Source organism: Tympanuchus pallidicinctus, unplaced genomic scaffold, assembly GCF_026119805.1.
Source record: "Tympanuchus pallidicinctus isolate F22 unplaced genomic scaffold, pur_lepc_1.0 scaffold1, whole genome shotgun sequence".
NCBI lineage: Eukaryota > Metazoa > Chordata > Aves > Galliformes > Phasianidae > Tympanuchus > Tympanuchus pallidicinctus.
The window spans coordinates 73699997-73719357 of NW_026294618.1; the positions used below are offsets into that span (position 1 = coordinate 73699997).

Consider the following 19361-nt stretch of genomic DNA (forward strand, 5'->3'; position numbering starts at 1 on the left):
TGGCTTTCATCCAACTGGAATATACATTAGCTTTTCTGAGAAATGACTGAGCACACACACCTGGCTTCCATATATAGCAAATGAAATCACCTGCAGATATGTTTGAATGTTCTGCGACTCCTACATGGTTCAGAACTGCTTCTGAAATGTGCCACTTCACAAAACTAGCACAGTACCAGCAGTAAGACTAATCTGTTCTTGACATCAAATGTGTGTAAATGATCATTAGCAATTTATAAAAATCAAACTCAATTTGTACAGAACATTCAGATTTAAACTTCAAGCAAAGTATGTAATCTGTATTTTAAAAAAAAAAAAAAAAAAGCAAAAAAAAAAATGTATGGAAGAATTGCAGAAACATTTTTTTCTCCTTTTAAGCTCACAGTCAAATAGATACTTTTGCACATGGTTTGGTCTCAGGAGCCTGTCTAACTTAAGCTAAGGTCTTTTGCTTAGTATTATTGATTTATGTTTTGTGGGGTTGTTTTTTTTTTTTTGGCAACTCTTGTCTCCTTTTTTTCCCTTCTGCTTGTCCCACTGTAAACTGATCCAGAGAATGAAAAAATCTGTCAACAAATGCATCACATTCAGATTCACATACAATGCATGTGAATCTGAATCATCATATTAAGTATAGATTCCTTATTGACTTCAAAAGGAAATGGTAAATAATTAATCCATAGCCATTCTTAAAATACTCCTAATGGATGAGCTTAATCTAGAAATGCTGTCAATAAGCTATTTACAGTGTGAATGACATTGGCTATTAGAGCATCCTTTACTTCCTTCTCTCCAAACAGTAAATGAATTTGCATAGTCTCACAGTTGTACTCAAGGGAATGCACAAAAAAGTACAATTAATTGTTCATCAGATTTCCACATGTGACAAAGTGATGAGTTCAGTTATCTTAATATACAATGACTTTTTTTCTGAGTTACGCAGTTTAACCGAGGAAATTAGGCAAACAAATTTGTCAGGGATGAGCAACTCCTCCAATGTTTTGAGACATTTTATTTATTCATCCTTCAAGATTAGCATGTGAAATATGAAAACCAGTTCGAAATTTAAGAAATTCTGCTTTTGCTATGTCAAGATAAAACAGTGGTGTGAACATCACTGTCTTACTTTTAATCAGGCTTTCGAAGTTACACTATTTGAAGTAAAGCTGCTGACCTCCTTTACCTCTTTTAATCCCTGAAAATAACTTGCATGCCCTCCCTCCCTTCTTCCATGACTGCTTTCTCTTCCCTAATGCACATTCTTTTCTGTACTCTTAGCAAGCGTCTTAAAAGCAAACTAAGAACCTGTTCACTTGAGAAATGGATGCTAAGCAAGCTTTGCAATACCTGTTTGGGCTATACATGTTTCATTTTTCACAGAGCTGTGAAATGAAATCCAAAGAGGTCAGATGAGTGTTCTAAAGCTAGAAATTGCAGAAATTAATTTGAATATAGGAACACAAGCCTTCCAAACTGTAGTTCATTGCTTGATTCAAAATGCTTGCATAGACAGGAACGCGGTTGATATTTATAAATGTTTTGTTTCAAAATCTGCTAAAGGACAAACAGGAAAATTTGTCCTTTAAAATTTTGTCCACAGAAAAAGCACAAGAGAAAATGCATTTGCCACCTGTGAAATCTGAAGGATATATGTTCTTAGGATTATGGCAATGTCATCCCAATGTCTCTTTGTTTTTGAAATGTGTGTCCCCTCCTGTTATCAGCTTTTAGATATGATTGGTTTGACATATGTAAACGTTTCCAAATCAGATATTTACAGTGCATGGTAATAGTGAGGTTTTATTGCTGTGCATGTTTCATTTGATGCATTTAGATTCACTTTATTTGCTTTCTCTTTCCTGTGTGAATTATGCTACTCTGTCTCGTAGCACAAAAATTGCAGCATCAAATGTATAACAAGCAGTTTTCCATATGCCTTCTAAGTGTGCTCTGAGAGACTGCCAGCTAGTAAATAAGAGGAGACCTCTCCAGCCAGTAAATGTATAGAGAGTAACTATCTTGATTGATCTGAATGTATAGAAAAATTATTTGATTCACTGTGACATGCCATGCGGTTTTTCTGTGTTGCAGCTGCTACCTTGTTCATTGTTAACAGGCATTAGGAAGGCATGATATGTTAACAGTGACAGCCAGCTATGCTGCTGCTGTTCACATTTTATGAACAGCGTATCTCTCTTACCTCTAAAACAAACTTTCAGGGAGGCAAGCAACCTGCCTGAGCATTTCTATTCAGTGTATGTGCCTAGAAATGAAGTGACAGCAGTTAACCATAGATGTATACATGCATAAGGTTGTATCACTTCGTAAGTAGTCCTCACTGGAAGAAAAACAAAAACAAGAAAAAGCAAAAGAACAACAACAAAAACCCAACAAACACTGGCTTACCAACAGGTCTCCAAAAAGTAAATGTTGGTGCTGGTAATGTTAGACGAGTTCCTTAGTGTTTTATATTGGTTTTTGATTGTTGTTTTTTGTTTCCTGTTTGTTTTTTGTTGTTTTTTACAGTGTACTCCTGACAATGTGAGCTTTACTTTGTCTTGTTTTCCTGTTTTAGGAGGGCTGCTCATTGTTTGATTCCTTTCATTCTGTTGTTATTTTTCAGGTCGTAGCTTTATATTTTAACTTCTTTTGCCACAGAAACTTTTCATAGAGGTCGTGGAACAGTAATAGGTCAGTGAGCAAGTTATCTAGGATTATATTTCTAGAGACAGCTTTCCATAGAATTTTTCATGAAATTTATAAAACGTCTGTTTTGAGCTTCAGGTGAGAAGTACGTTCTTGAAGGCTTCAGTATTTACGGAACGTTACATCAAAAATGAAATAGAATACTAGTTAAGCAATTAGTTTTTGAATTAATTGTTTAAAAATTTTCTGCATATTCTTAAATTTGAAGTAAGTGGAAGCAATTGAAATCAGAAATCTGTTAAATTTCACTGCAGTCATAGCTCTTAATGGGTGTTACAAATGTAACCTTCAACTTCAGCAGCAGTTCTAACAAGAGATCTATCTCCAGTATGCTGCTTTGCTTTTGCCTTGTTCAGAGGCAAATGTCAGATCATTCTTGACGAATGAGATACCCAACAGGAGCATATTTGCTCCTGTTTCAGGTTTTCATTGCACAGATGAGAATTTCTTTCTGTATATGCTCACATCTAAAATACCTAACTAATTTTATCACAGTGTAGATTTAATAGAACTTGAAAAGGGTGAAAACAAAGTTCTTATAGATGTTGCTGCTGTTTTGAAAATCTTTTTACTTTAAATGCAACAGAAAAACAGTATTTAGGTAAGTGTGGATATCTGGATTTGCAGGGCTCTGCAAAGTGCATTAATTTCAGCTTTTGAAATAGAAAATCCTTTCCTCAAAAACAGTATGATAAATGCCAGACCCCATTTATCTGAAGAATCATATTTATGTAACTATCTATGTATGAAGATCTAAGAACTGTTGTTTTTATATTTTAGATCTGCTACCCAGAACAATTAAATGTTGCGTCAGTTTTAAGTTGGGAAAGAATTCTGCACCTGTAGTTAGTGAGACATTTGTCATTCTTCTTTTTCTTTCTTTCTTTCTTTCTTTGACAGCTTTTTGGAAACTGCAGCCTATTTCTGTATGAAACCAAAAATGGGAGAGAAAGAGGTATCCCCGCATTCTTTCTTCAATATTTGGCATGAATTCAGTTCTGACTTCAAAGACTTCTGGAAGAAAGAAAACAAACTTATTCTTCAAGAAAGGTAAGTTTGTTTGTTTGTTCAAAGGCTTTTCTCAGGGAATGTTATTGGGAGCAATCACATGGAAACCAGTCGCCATCACTTCTTTTTTATCACAGGGACATTCTCACTTCTTTTTTTCCGTAACAGAACTTTCTTTCCTTATAATCATAATTTTTGAATAGAACATTAATATCAATTTGTAATAAAGTTTTCCAAGTCTGTTAACTGATGGTTTTGGTAGACCGCCGGGTAACCTCTATGCCTCTGTGAATCCAAGCAATAGGAGACTTCTTTCAGGTTTGAAAATTGATAAAAGATTTCCCATTCACATATTTCCTGAAAACAAGTCAAGGCATTGAGACATGAAACATTGTAAATATTTGTCCAATTAAATTGGAGAAAATGGAGGAAAAGCAGAGGAGAGAAGAAAAAGTCACTTTGACCCCACCTTAAGAGAAAAATCAAATTAATATTGTAAATCACAGCCTTGTGATCATATGTCCATGTAGCATAACTGACATAAAGAAATATAAACATAGTTTAGAAAAACTAGCCACCCTGTCTGTTCCATGTATTTAAAGAGCTATGAAGTTTGCTCTCATCTCCATGAAATATTACATTGTGATCCTTCTTTGTATATAAAGATAATGCCACAAATTAATCAGTTTTTAAAAAAGTAATATATGCTATAAAAGGACAATTTAAACACAAACACAACAACTGTAGACAGTCTTACATGATTCTGCATTTGTTAGCAACTTGAGTGATATCAGTGTACAGATAATGAAGCTACTGCTGTGCCTTCACATTAGCAGGACTGAAGCTTTAGGTTCTGTAAATGATTGATATCAGTTCGTGTGTAGGTAACTTAACAAGAATAGGTGTTTTTTCTTTTTTCTTAAGAGAATACACCCTGTATAAATGTCACAGACATCAGATTACTGACTTTGGAAGTTATTGATAGCTGTCCTTAGGCACCAATATGAATCAGTGTCATGTACACCATAGTTAATATAAGTGGACACAATGTGGAATGAATAGTCTTACAGTTAAAAAAGATGGATTCTGTTCCTATAGCAAGAGGATGATGAAAATGTTATACTGTACTGTACACCATACAGCAATCTGGGGATATATTTCATTTTACTGACTGTCAGCCTTGAAATTAAGTAATTAAGTATGTTTCTTGAGAATGGAGTTGGCAGTTAAATCCTACGTTCAGTTTCCTACACAGGCATTTAGCTGCTGAAGCAATTATTCGCTAGGCTGCATAATATATCATGACCATAATTTATAAAATGTAAAATATAAAAATTCATTTTATTTCCTTTTTTGGGGTTAATCTTCTTTTTTCCTTTTTTCCCTCTTCTCCAATCACTCTGGTTTAATAAACCTTTTTGCTGTGTCTCTAGAATAGTTTAGGCATGGTTTCTGCGTAGGGAAAGGATTTACATGTTAATAGTGATTGTTCTGTATTTAGTCTCTACAGATATGAGTCACATTGTTTTAAAATGATTTTTGCAAAGGCTTCTGATATGATATTTCCTAAGGTGGTGATACTTCCTGTTACTGATACATTAAAACTATATGTACTTTAAAGAAAGCAGCCAGACAATTCTTATTTTAAACACCTTTCAGTCAACATTTTAACTTGTATATTGATTTGCTAGGCATTAATGTGCAAAAGATAAACACTGAAGTGTTAGACTTCACGTTTCTTTCCAAGATGAAGAAAAATAAGAGAAATGGCATGAGGTTAAAAACAAAATATTTTTTCCAAAATTTTCTACTGCTTTCACTCAATTGTCAGTTGAAATAAAGCAGAACTGGAAAAAAACAGTTGAGAAAATCATGTGTGATAAACTGTTAAATACAATAGAAATAAAAAGAAAAAAATGCACCTGAAAATTACAGTGGAAGCATACATCTGCCAAAAGGTTTTCCTAAACATACTTTTGGTTTTTTTTTTTTGTGGTCACACTGTAGTCAAAGCTATAGAACATTCTTAGCAAAATTGTTATCCGAGCTATCTGTAACCTTCTAAAAAATTTAGATAGAAATTCTGGTGCTGGTTTATCCTAAAGATGTATCCTTTTGAATGAAAATGGTAAAAGTAATATAACTTCTTTCTCAGTTACCCACATAAGACAAACAGGGCCTGATTTGTTGCATATTTTTAAATATTGGTCATGTGGTCTTTTCACTGCATTTTTAGTGTGACACTGATAGGCTATGCTTTTGTGTTTGTATTCTGAAAACTCTTAAATACTATCCGACAGTATACTTTGCACTCTGTATGTTATACGAAGAAAGTAAAGAAGAGCTGACATACACATTAATTCCTTTTCAGTGTTGTTGCAGAAAAGAACTGTTCAGCATTCTCCTAATCTGTACATATATTTTAGTTTCTGCATACCCTAAGGTATGAGGTAAATTGCCGCTTGAATATTTATTTTTAGATAATGCATAGCTACAGTGACACCTGTACAAAAGTCTTACCTTCTTAGGAAAACTCTCAAGGGATTATACTACCAAACTTGAAATGCATATTTTTTCTCCTGTAGAGACAGCAGGTGTCTCATGCAAACTGTCAAAGTTAATATGGTAACTCTTTTCTTATTAAATTATATCTTTATTTATTTTTTTCTTGTTTTCTTTGTATTTCTGAGACATTAAATGCATTATTCCAGTGAAGCACTGGAGCAAGAGGTATTTTCATTTTTCTTGGTGTTGAGCAAAGTCCTTCAGGCCCAGACCCTACCACTTTCCTAGAACTCTTCCTATGACTGAACAAGTACAAGAGTTCATGAGGCAACACCTTTTAAATCACTGCAAAAGAAAATCTTGAAAAGCAATGATCAATTAACAAACAAACAAACAAAATAGCTGCTGTACCTGGCAATCAAAAATAAAGTTTGCAAATCAATAATAACTAAAAATAGAATTTCTTAAAAAATACAATTTTCTGTAGGCAGCAATAAGTTGTTTTTAGGACTGTAACCTATCTTTTCTTTATGGATGGGGAACACACCCTGACCCACCTACACTCCCAGTAGTAAAAAAAAAAAAAAAAAAAGTAGTCAGTCCTCTAAGAACTTTTATGTTTACATGAAATCAGCAGAAAAAAATATATATTTCATTGCATTGCTGCCGAAGATTAATATTAGTAGACCTTAGATTCAGACCTTACTAGGAAGATGCAGAAGCATTTTTGCAGAGCCACAGCTGTATCTTTACTTTCTCTGCATACAAATGGAATACTGACACTTGTTTGTTCACTCCTGCCCTAAGTGATACTAAGTTTCTTCAGATTGTTTATTGTTCCAGACACCCTGTGCAAGCTTGCAAATATAGGGAGAATTAAAGTTGTGTTTCTAGGCAGAAGGAAAAAAATGGGGGGTGGAGGTAGGGGTGGCATTGAGCAGGTGTAAGCACCTTTTAAGTATGTGCAAGAGGTAAATATTTCTCATAGGCTCAATTCGGCTCTTGCCTTTATGAGAAGGCATGACACTGAACAGAGGAAAAACTGTCTCAGTGATGCCAGCAGAGGACAGTTCATAGGCCAGACCAAGATGATGGTAAAATTCTCTAAGTTGCATCTTGCATCACACTAAGTTTGAGAATTTCCTTTGGCTAGCTTTATTCAACCTTTTAACTGCCACAATAAATCTTTGACGCATTAAAAATAATCTATACGTTCAAGAAAAAAGAAAAGGCAAAAAAAAAAGCCCTAGTTTCTCAAATTAAAAGTTGCCCATTCCCGTAAGAATAGCAGTTAAGCTGGCACCTGGTGTGTCACACTGTGTATATCTAGATGAAAGGGAGATTCCTGGCCAGCGTGTCTCCACAGCTCATTGATCTCCCCCTGCAGAAAGACTGGTATGTCTCCCTACAGACTCCTCAGCAGGATGATTTAAAACTTGCTGTTGAGCAATTTAAAGTCTGGCATTGGATATCTCTGTACGTTGCACAGTGAGGAGCATATTGGTAAGCTGCCACTTCTGCTTGCGGAGGAGGGCATTAAATCCCATAGCACAAGCAACGGTCCTCAGAGTAATTTAAGGGATATTTTGTTAACGCTTATAATAGGAACCAGTGAGTCAGACTTGAGAGTGAGAAATCTGGGGACATGGGAAAATGTACTTGCAAAGAAATGTGGAGATCGAAGAAAAGAGTAGGAAAATATATATGGAATTACAATGCAACAGGAAAGTGGATGGAAATGTGGAGTATGTTTAGTGGAGTCACATACTGCTTGGCTTGTGTTGTGATGTCATCTAAAAGCTCCAGTCTTTTCTTGGACTTAAGATTTTAATATCACTCTCTTTATTGATGTTTAATCAACTGGGCTGCAAACTGCTAGACTTTGTTTTACAGTGTCAAAACTGAATGTAGGTTGCATCTTTGAACAATTAAAATAATCTTCAGTTTTTAGGAGTATTTCAAAATTTTAACTTGATTGAAAGAGTTTCTGATCAAAAAGTATTGTGGAAAATTACAGACATAGAAATATATACTTGAAAGGAGAAGAACACATGAAAGATAGAAGCTAGGAAGAGTCCTTTGAGGCAGTGCTTCAAATAGAGGCAGTTTGCTATCCAACTGAGAGAGGTTGCTCAATATTTCAATACTTTTGTTTCTTCCTTATGCACTTCTGGCAATTTGTCTATTTTTCAATTGAAGCATAAGGCCTTTTGGTTAGGGAAAGAGAGCAGTGAGTCTCATTTTTAGCATTGCTTAGATAACTGAAAAAATATTTTTGAGAGTTTATATATCTGGATCTCTGGCAAAAATTGCTTAAAAAAAAAAAAAGTTAAATGAAGGATATTTAAAAGTCTTTGTTAAGTTTCTTTGTAGCTATAAGCCAATCAGTGTATATGAATTCTAAGTTTGAACAAAGTAAAAGGTCTAGTATTAAAAAAAAAATATATCCAAGTCTCCAATCTCTCCTAAGTGTTATGACTTTCATCAGATTCTAGAATACCACCAAATATTTAGCAGAAGAGCTTTTCATCAGCCTCATTGATTTATCTGATGTTGAGGTGTCATGGTGGCACACTGTATTGCGTTTTAGTATTTTGTACATAAAAAGAGACAGATAAAAATTATCGTCTCATAGTGAAGTTTGCCTTCTCTCTTCTTGGCTCTCATGTCATATTGGTTCTGACGGTTTAGGATGCCTACCCTATGGTGATCTTTTCAGATTTTGTAACTCTTCTTGCTGTTTCTTAAAGGAGAGAATGAAAATTTTATTTAAAAAAATAAAAAAATTAAAACAAACAAACAAAGCAGCCCAATGTATACCTGAAGATTAATCTAGCACCACTAGAAATTTTAAATAGAATTTTTGACAGGAGGTGCAATAATATTTTCAATACTTGTTGTTTTCTTTCCCAGGCAAAGTGATCATTACATTGGCATTTGAGGTATGCTAACATATTGAAAGGTTCTACAGATCAATAGCATTTGTCACTAACTTATCCAACTACACAAGTTAGATGGCTTTCTTACTGAGAAATTTTGCCAAAATAGTGATTATAATTGTCATAATGAAAATATCCATTAAATGTAAGTGCATGGCTGCGTGCATGTCTTCTGGCCATGAGTACAAGGCATACTATAGAGAAAAAAAATATTTTCTGGAAGAGATTTGCTTTGTAGCAGTCATTGTGAGGTCAGTATATAATTATGATGTGAGTATTCTCACCTGATACAAAAACGTTGGAGGCCTCTTATTTTCCCACGTTCTGCACTGTACATCTCTAATTCCATGACTCTGCAGATGATTTTGGTTAACTTTGCTGGTTGCTGTTGTTTTTTCCCCAATGATCTCTTCTATTCATTCATTTCTCATATTTGCTTGTACTGCTATGACACTACCATAGCAGCTGTGAAACAGTACAGGTTTTTATGAGCACAACGGGTTTTTGTGGAATTAAATAGGAAGCATTACTTTTGAAGCAACCTAATTGTATGTGCCCAGTTAATTCAATGTAGTTGCTCATCTGCATGGAGTATCTCCCCACAGCCACTTTAAGATAGTCTCCTTCTCTGCATTATCTGTTCACAAAGAATTTTCTCATTTTTTTTCCTAAACATTGCACTTTTTCTTTTTAACACCATTTACTGCTTCATGGTGTTTTAGAGCAAACACATGGCTTCGCATTTCCATTCACTTCCAGGTTTGTTTTCCTTTCTTTTGCTTACTCTTTCAGTCACCAGTTTTACCTCATGTTTCGTCTTATCCTTCTCCCTTATCATTTCCTGTTGAATTTCTCAATCAAATAGTCACAATGCAGCCAGCTTTTTTGAGAGCAAACTGGTTTCATTTCCAAGAAAAACAACAGAAGTGATGACTAAATTTTCTTAGAACACTCAATTTTCATATGCGAAGTCTGGAGGAAAGTGATTACCGTCTTTCCTGAAGGTGGCCAGGTATAGTCTGAAATACTGGCCACTTTGATGAGAAAAAAAATATATATGATTCTAGTGGCACTCTGTGCATTTATTACAATTATAGCCATCCTTAACAGGTTTTTGTTGGTTGGTTCTTCTGTGCTCTTATATTTTCAAGTGAAATTTCCTTTAATGTTAAAACTATCATCTTTAGAACATGGATTTTAATACAGTGTTGAGTTAAAATATATATTTATCTATGAGCATCTGTGTGTATTAACACAGATAAGAAAGAAATCACCCAAAATATTAATTTTATTTTTTAAAATATTTTTTAAATATATTTTTTTTATTTACAGCATAGAACAGAATAGTTCTCTTCCAAGAATTAAGAAGTTTCTGTAATTTTTTCATCCCTAACAAGCCATATTAGAAAAAAAATCATCTTTACAAAGCAGTTCTTCTTGACTTTAGAGCATTGTGAGTTTTGTTGTGGATTGCATCAAGACTGCAAATTTGAAGGTCTCATGTTCAATTCAGTTGGGCTCACAGCTTCATTTTAGGCTAGTGTGATATGATACACATGGAAGAATACCTTAGTTGTATTCCCCAAAGTCTATTCTGCACTACTGATCTAAGAGAAATTGTATTCCAGGTCCTGCTACAGATTAGTCTCTATGTTAAGTGGCCAGATTAAAACATTTTAATCTGCTTTTCCTTGTCCTCTGAGTCAAACTATAATTAATCACTGCATTTTTTTAAACCAGCTATTGTCTACCTCGTGGTCTTTGCAGTAACCATGCTAGGAGCTGGCAGAGATGTCAAGATAGACTAATTCATAATCTCTTTGTTTGTAGGAGAGGTTAGGTTTCATCAGTCAGTTTGATGGCACCAGGTACATTAAAATGTGCTTCTTATCTGTATAAAGTCTTTGCAGTCAGTTACTGAATCATATCTGTGTCATCACTTCAATCCTATTTGCGTGAAAGTAAAAGCTCTACATTTTTTACTGCACTTTTATGTTGAGAACTGTATTTTTTCTCAACAGTCACTGTTTTTTTTTTTTTTCACAAAAGAGAAATTCCTTAACAAAAAAAATAATAATAATAATAATTTCACTATAGTTTGTAACTATAGTTTAGTAACTGAACAAGGAATAAAACTTATTCCAGTTGCTCTGGAATAGTTTTCCAAAAACACAGCTTTAAAGCTTTCTACTCTTGATATCTTAAGGGCATCTAGTACTTGATATTTTTGTGGAGATTTTTTAAAATTATTTGTAAAGGTATTATTATAAACATGTCATCTCTACCCCAAACTAACCTACATAAAATATTTTGATGTGCAAAACACATTTTATTCATCTGATAAAAAGCACTAGGAATATAAAGAATATTAGTCTCAGCTTTGCTGTATGTTACAAAGTACAGTATATTTGTAGAAAAAATTATTTTGGGTTTCATGAAATACATTTTCAAGCTGTAAAAGTAATATATGTCTGAGTTTATCGTGGAAGTTTTTGTGAGCAGCTCCAGTATCTAAGGCATATAACATTCCAGCCTTCTCACTGTGCTTACATTTGTCATGTCTTAGCGCTTGCTAGTGAACTGTAAGGCTACTAAGCCTAAATGGTGCCAGTAAGAAATGAATCTGTTACAGATACTTCAGTCAAAATTATTAATGTTCATTGTTAGGAAAGCGGCTGCCCTTCTCAGTGGACTGAATGATGATAGAAATTCTCTGAGGCTTGATAAGATTGTGACCAGGCTGGCTTTTGGTCTAGAAAGTAGATATAGCTAGTCTGTCTTTTGGTTTTGTAGGAATGTCTGGTTCTTTTTTCCTGCATACCTGCCAAAGTGTAACTCATTATCTATTTGTCTCATAGATTGTCTTTAAACTTGATCAATTTGTGTATGTTTGTCTTACAATGAATATGAGGTAGAAGGAAGTTAAGGGTACTTTTACTATGATGGAAAGAAGAAGCTATTTCTTTTGTTACAGGCAACGCTAATTAGACTCTGAATCTTTATATGTAGTAGAATTTGAGACACTAATTGTTGGACTCAGTGAGTAATTACCTATTCATTCACTTGTACTTTTAACTAAGCCAAGGATTGCTTACTTATATTTTATATTCCCTACATACTTTATTCTTGTTGGAGCTGTTCAGAAAGTAATCCTTTCTGAAATAATGAAAGAAACATCTGAACTCAATTTAATTAACCTTATGGAACATGTATTTGTCCAGATACCCATTATGAGCACTCTTAGTGTGCACTTACAGAATCTGCGTTGGACCTGATGTTAAATCTAATAACTACTAATAACTCTGCTCTTCAGATTGCTATAAGGAATTAAGCAACTCTGTTTGACTGAGAAGATTAGTTTTGTATGACTATGTCCTTATAAAGGCAAAAACAAAAATGTCTTGGGAACAGAAACAGCATGCCAAAAATGCCAAAGGTGTAGTGCTGATGCTATCTTTCCTATTGAAAAAATATGCTCCCTTTAAGCCAAAGTTGACGTGATCTGGGACAGGGTTTGATAGCAAATGAAACCATCAGTTTATTGAAAGCAAGTGAGTTGGAAAAGCTGAGAAGTATGAAATTAGATAATTAGAGCATCAGCCATGCAGAAGCATCTTAGCACACTGCAAACAATGTGAACAATTCCTATCACACTTTAACTGCGCCACCTGGCTTCTCCAAGAGCATGCCATGTGCCTTTTCATAGAATTGTAGAATGTTCTGAGTTGGAAAGGACCCACAGGTATCATCAACTCCAACTCGTGAATCCACACAGGACTACTCAAAATTCAAATCTTATGGCTGAAAGTTTTTTCCAAGTGCTTCTTGAATTCTGGCAGCTGGCTGCTGTGACACCTGCCTTACCCTAGGGTGCCTGTTAATGTCCTTGATTATCTTGATGATGAACCTAATCTCCAACCTGACCCTGTTAGACTCCCTTAGCGCTTCTTTCTCTCACCCTATCTCAGAACTTGCCTGGAGGTACTGTTCCACTTCAGAGTACTTAGTTGCACTTGAGAGCAGTGATTCCACAAAGTGACCAAATTACCTCTATCACCAAAAGTATTAGTTGCATGCAACTGTTTTAACTAGAAACAGGTCTTCAAAACAATATATCAATCTATGCACTTGCCTGTCTTTGCCTAAGAGTCATAATCTCTCAGGCACAGAGAAGCACCCAACTTCCTCAGACTCTTCTTTCCATGGCTTCCCTCAGGGAAAACAAGGTCTTGACAATTGAATTCTCATCCTAGGACTGTCTTGTTAACTGTTTCAAACATTTTGAGTGCTTTGTTGTCTACAGAGGCAGAACAGCAGTGTCACTTTGGCCTGGAGCCCTGTAAGTATGTCACTGTCTACACTGAGTACTTCTTCCCTCTTTGTGACTGTTGGGAGGCTCACAGATTCATAGCGCTTGTGTTGTTGTCCCCAAACATCACCTGCCCTCTTGCCAAAATTGAAAGAGATCTGTTAACATTTTCATGAAGCCATAACAATTGACCCTTGTTGAATATTTAAGCCAGTCTTCCTAATATTACAACTTAAGTTATTGCAATTTTTGTACCTCTTTGTCTTGGACTACCTTGCATCTCCATATTGATAATAGTTCTGCTGAAGTCAGAGGGAGGTAGTACAGAAAAGTTCTGAGCAAGATGACGTTACTGCTCTCTACAATTACTTGAAAGGAGGCTGTGGCAAGACAGGGATCTCTTCTTCTGGGTAAAAGCAACAAGACAAGAGATAATGGCCTTAAGTTGTGCCAGGGGAGATTCAGATTGGATATTAGGTAAATCTTCTCACAAAAAGTGGTCAGGCAGTGGAACAAGCTGCCTGTGGAGATGGAGTCACCATCCCTGGAGGTGTTCAAGATACGTAGATGTAATACATAGGTACATGGCTCAGTGGGCAGTATTGGTGGTAGGTAGACAGTTGGACTAAATGATCTTAGATGTATTTCCCAATGTTAAGGATGCTGTGATGATATGTAGGAATTTACCATACTGATAACCAGGTCTTAACCTGTCTTGAGTTGACAGAAGCAAGGTGGTTTTGCCTAAATGTTGTAGATTTTATCTATGAGAAGATGAACAATCTTTCAGGAGCAGGACAGAATATCTAATGTATATTTTTTTAATTGCCGGTGGCAATTAAATATTATTTTCCAACTGAATTGAGATAATTGTCCTTATCTCAAAAGGCAACACTTCTTGCAGTTTAAATGATCTTGATATTAACATCAAAACAAATCCTTTTGCTCTTTTAGAAGGATTTGGGTTAAATTCAATAAAATCATAGTTTAGTTCAATGGTCAGGCTTTGGAAAATATATGCACACTGCAGCTGGTTCACAGTGCTGTAGAAGGCTAATAATTGTCTCTATGTTTCACCAGTGTGTTGACTTCTTAGAATTTAGATATATATTATATCTTTAAATATGTACAGTTTTATGCCCTTCTAGTCTTTACTTAGTCATAATCTAGCTTCCTGAAAATAAGACTTCATTGTGCTACATTTACATTTCTAATGACATTTTTTGCTGAGGAATTATATCTATAGATCATATTGGTTTCAGTGAGGTTTTATCCAACCACTTGAATCTTCATGCAGGATCAGGGCCAGGAGGCAGTGAACTATCCCAAACCCACACAATGAGTCAGTGATATGGTTGGAACTGGAACCAAGTGGCTGCTAGCTTTCAGCTTTGTCTGAAGTGTATTAGGGGATAATGCTTTTCATCTTCTCCATTCCCACTGTGATAAATAAATATACTTAAACTACAAGGAATTTCATAAAGACTCCCAAAAACTTCAGTTCTGCAGCTATACTTGAGAGACTAGGGCCTCTTACATAATCCTGAAAAAATGGGTAGCACAAGCTTTAAGGCTGTTGATCTTTTTTTTTTTTTCAAGTGCAAAGTGTAACAGAAAAATTAAGACCATCTCTTTCACTAGCTGGCATTGTTATATTTTGTTCTTTCAAGGCAAGGCAGCATTTCTTCAAACATCTATTAATTCTAAAAAAACCCAGCAGATTTAGAGATGTTATACTGACAATGGCACTCAATAGGACTTGCTTTCCAGAAAATAACTCGTCACTGTGTTATCACAAGTTCCAGTCCATACAAGGATTCTTGTTTTGAATGAACATTAAACTTAGAAGGGAAGCCAAGCCATCTTATGAGCTGATGTGTTAGGCAAGCAGTGAGCAATCTGTTCTTTGTTAATGCAACAAAGACTGGAACTAGAGATTCCCTGATATTTCCTGAGAGTAACATCTGGATCTGTGTGAACTGGTTTAGTAAATATTTTTGTATATTTCACATGCTGTCGCTTGCATGATGAATAGTTTTGAATACCTGCATATATTACGTTGCTTCTATAAAACAATGATAACTTTGGTAGTGCTTCTGCGTTCCCCAGGATTTGATACTAATTTAACCCCAAGTAACATTTCATTTTCTTATTTAAGTTATGCCTACCAGTGATGGGAGTCAGTTATAGCTGTATTTCAAAAAGAGGAAACAATATGATATGTGAGGTTTTTTATTTCTGTGAGTGGTTTTTTATAGCTTCGAATGTGTCTGACTGTTTTGAAAAGATCATGAGAAGATTAGTGTTACAAATGCTCTTATTCAGATGTATGTGGAAATGAATCAGAAGAAAAGGTGGTGTTTTAAGGGAAAGAAAAAGTCTTTGACTTTCATTTTGACTTTCATTGCATCCTGTATAATTCCTATAAGCTTCTATTTAAAACTGTCACCATACTCTGGCTGTCGCTTTTATTCAATCTATTTAAATACATTTTGATGGTGAATTACTTGTCATTTGACATTTCTGTTCTACATTATGCTGCAACAATCTGACTGACTTGCAGTCAGGTCCAGAATGTTACAACTTGAAAATAACAGGTCTCAAAGCCTTTTATTTTTTCTTCTACCTGTGGAAGTTAAGGTCTTCCTCCCTTAATACAATATACCATTATCAAAAGAAGAGAGCAGCGTGCTAGAAAAGAACTGAAGTTTAAATTAAATTTTGAAAGTATGAATTTGTAACTTAGGAGAAGAATGAGGTGTGTTTGGTGAATCTAGATGAAGGAGAGATGAATGCAAAGGCAGTTTTTGTAATGTGCTTAGCAGACCCAGCTGGAGTCATATTTTGAAAAATCTGGCCCTTACCACACACACAAAAAATACTTTAAAATAATAACAACATGAAGTCTGATTCTCACACTGCCCTGTGTAGCCTCAGTGAAATAGCAGACATGCAAGTGGTCTGGAGATGAACCGCAAGGAACCAGCCAAAGATATATCATTTCTTCAATATCATTTTACTGTTGCTTATTTTTCGTTGTTGGATAATGATGAAAAAGTGGAGTAAGTGCTATCCAAAGTCTTTACTGTTGGCAAGAGCAAACCAATATAGGATTTACGTTCTTATTTTCTACTTTCCTATTTATAAATAATGGTCTCATCTCTCATAAAAAATAAAAATTACACATCTCACACCATTTAATGCCATCATAAAGAAAGGGTTTATGTAAGTCTTTGAAGCTCAGAGAATTCATAACTTAAATCTGCATCAGTGTTTCAGTAACCATGTGTGTTTGTAAGACTGATCTCCAAAATGAGTAAAAATGTTTGAGAAACATTTTATGGTGTGCTGTTGAGCCTACCAGCCTGATTTTGGCAGACTCCCAGTCTGAACGCTGACTTCTGTCTTCTGGGGCTTGTTCCCTATCTGGATGACTAAAAGGACATTTATCTCATCAACAATGTAGCATTTTGTGGTATTTCATAAGCCCTAATTTGGTACCGTTTACCAAGTCATGAAACACTCATGTATGACACCCTCACATCTGGAACCTGCTCCTCTCTTTGCACCCAAGTGCTTTCATGCATGCTTTGCTGCTCACCCTCAATTGTGGAGAGAAAAGTGATGTGCACTACCTTGTTTGTAAACTGGATGGTTTTTAAGAACAATACTGAAATTTTTCAGTGAACGTTTTTATTTAAAGAGCTAGAGAGCAAAGACTGGAAATGTAAATAGAGCTGCTTTGTCACTTTAAATACAAACAACATCAGGTTAAAGGGGGAAGGAAATGTGGTGAGAGCTTTTTTTTTTTTTTTTTTTTTTTTTTTAACTGCAGTTGAGGTACTGAGGTCAGGACCTGTTGAATAGAGATTTAAAAATAATTGTGAAAAGTAATTTTCATAGCATTATTTGGCTTGAATGTTCTGAAGGCTGGTCTTCATGTCTACCAAGCTACTTTAAATCCTGCTAGATTTCAATATTAAACTATCGTAAGTACTGATTATTTTTGTAACTAGCATCTAATATGCCATTGATTATGCCTGATCTTTTAAGTACCAGAGCCTGGTGGTATGGCAAGAACAGCCAAGTGCAATTGCAGTTTTGTAGAGCCTATTAATGAAGACATGGGGAATAAAGTTGTCCATTTGCATCTTTAGACTTAATTTTTTTTAAGTTATATACTGTGCTGTCTTCAGAAATCATTTTGGTCTAGAGGAATGCTTATAAATTGTGTCTTGTTTCAGAGTTAAAGAGGCAGAAGAAGTCTGCAGACAGAAAAAGGGGAAATCACTCTACAATATAAGACCAAAACATGACTCTGGAATTGTAAGTAAAAATTGTAGCTATACTTCTTTTACCATTGTTCATTCTGTCTTTTTCTCCTTCTCTTCTATAGACATCTTAGTCTTGATATACCTCTTGTTCTGTTTGGCTATTATTTCTTTAAGAGGTGCTAGATTAAGCAACTTGAATGTTGTCTGTTAATGTTACTCCATAAAAGAGATGTAGAACAAGCAAAAGTAGTGTGTTATTGCTCTATCTTGCCAATATCTGCATCACAGTCTTAGTGTGGGAGGCGCCTAGATGGGAGAAAAAACATTTACTTCAAGCTTATTCAGCCTCAAATTACTCTTTTCTAAAGTTACAATATGTAAAGAAGGTTCAGAATAGCATGCGTTTTGCAAATTGGATCACTGTGTCAGGTACTAGTAGCTTCTGTTTCACTGATCTGATTTTCTTTAAAATAGCAGCTCTTGGAAAAGATAATACTGTGCTTTGTCTGTTCTGAAAGTAAGTGTAATGATGATAGTCTTGTCAATTCATTATTATGAGACTTAGAGTTAGATCTCAATACTACGATCTTGGTTTATTTGGCGCTGCATAGATTTCCAATGATACTGAAAATTTGACAGAGAAAAGGAATGTAAATAAATTATTTCACAAGTTTACTGCAATTTACTTCAGTTCTGGTTTTGAAGGAATATTACTTGTGAATTCAGTTCTAGAGTATGTATAATTTAACATTAACCTATGCATTTGTGTGCTTTACACATGTGAATTCATCATCTTGCTGAATTTTCTTCATTTGCATGTTTATTATTTTTCAGAAAGCCAAGATAAGTATGAAAATCTGACAGAAGAAAAACAAAAGCCATTGTTACATGGTTACCAAACTCAACATGTCTGTGGGTGGGGTGTGAGGGGGAAGGAAACTACATCATCCTGATCATTTGCTTTCTGGACCCTTTGAATTTGCTTTTTGTTCTCTGGCGTTTTCCACCAATTGATGTGTTAATGTACATTCATGAATGAGTGTAAACACTTTAATGGAGTGCCCAGCAATAGACTAGATATTGACTTGAAACACCTTCCCTGTATTCAGTATCTCCTTTACCACTCAAAGATGATATTTTATAAAGTGTATGGTATGCTACAAATAGGCCAAGTCAGCATGCATAAAAACAGTATCTGCATCAGTTCTGAACATGCTGAAAATTGCATTAAGTTGAACTTCATAAGAATACTACTTGATAAAGTGAAACATTTCCATTCCTACTGGCAACATCTGTCTAAAGCAGATACTTCATGACAGTGCGCTTAGATTAGGGAAAGAAATGTTACTCCTAGTGAATTGTTTGTATCTGTTTCATGTTGGCATATGTAGTTTGTATTTTGAATCGTTAAGTGCTGCTTATACAGTATAATCAATGCTTTCCCAACTTGTTTGGTTGCCCTCCATGGCTAAATATTTGTGGAACAAGATGTTTACTGTAACTATGTTTAAAATCGATAAGGCAACATACTTTTACGACTTTTACTTCATCTTGTGCCAGATAGTGAATGCCAGGTGGTAATGGGGGTCAGAAATCCAGCATTAAAAAAAAAAAGGGGGG

General features: G+C 35.0%; 1 protein-coding gene across 3 annotated transcripts in view; it reads left to right on the plus strand.

Annotated features, from left to right (window-relative positions):
* FMN2 (formin 2) overlaps positions 1–19361 on the plus strand; it is a 142537-nt gene extending 123176 nt beyond the window's left edge. For 2 of the 3 annotated variants that reach the window (XM_052701750.1, XM_052701742.1), the window contains 3 exons: positions 3607–3756; positions 17712–17793; positions 18576–19360. In XM_052701750.1, coding sequence (XP_052557710.1) covers positions 3607–3756; positions 17712–17793; positions 18576–18602 — 259 coding nt within the window. In that variant the 3' untranslated portion in view covers positions 18603–19360. Of the gene's footprint in view, positions 1–3606; positions 3757–17711; positions 17794–18575 lie in introns of all 3 variants that reach the window. The other variant, XM_052701734.1, reaches the window with a different exon arrangement.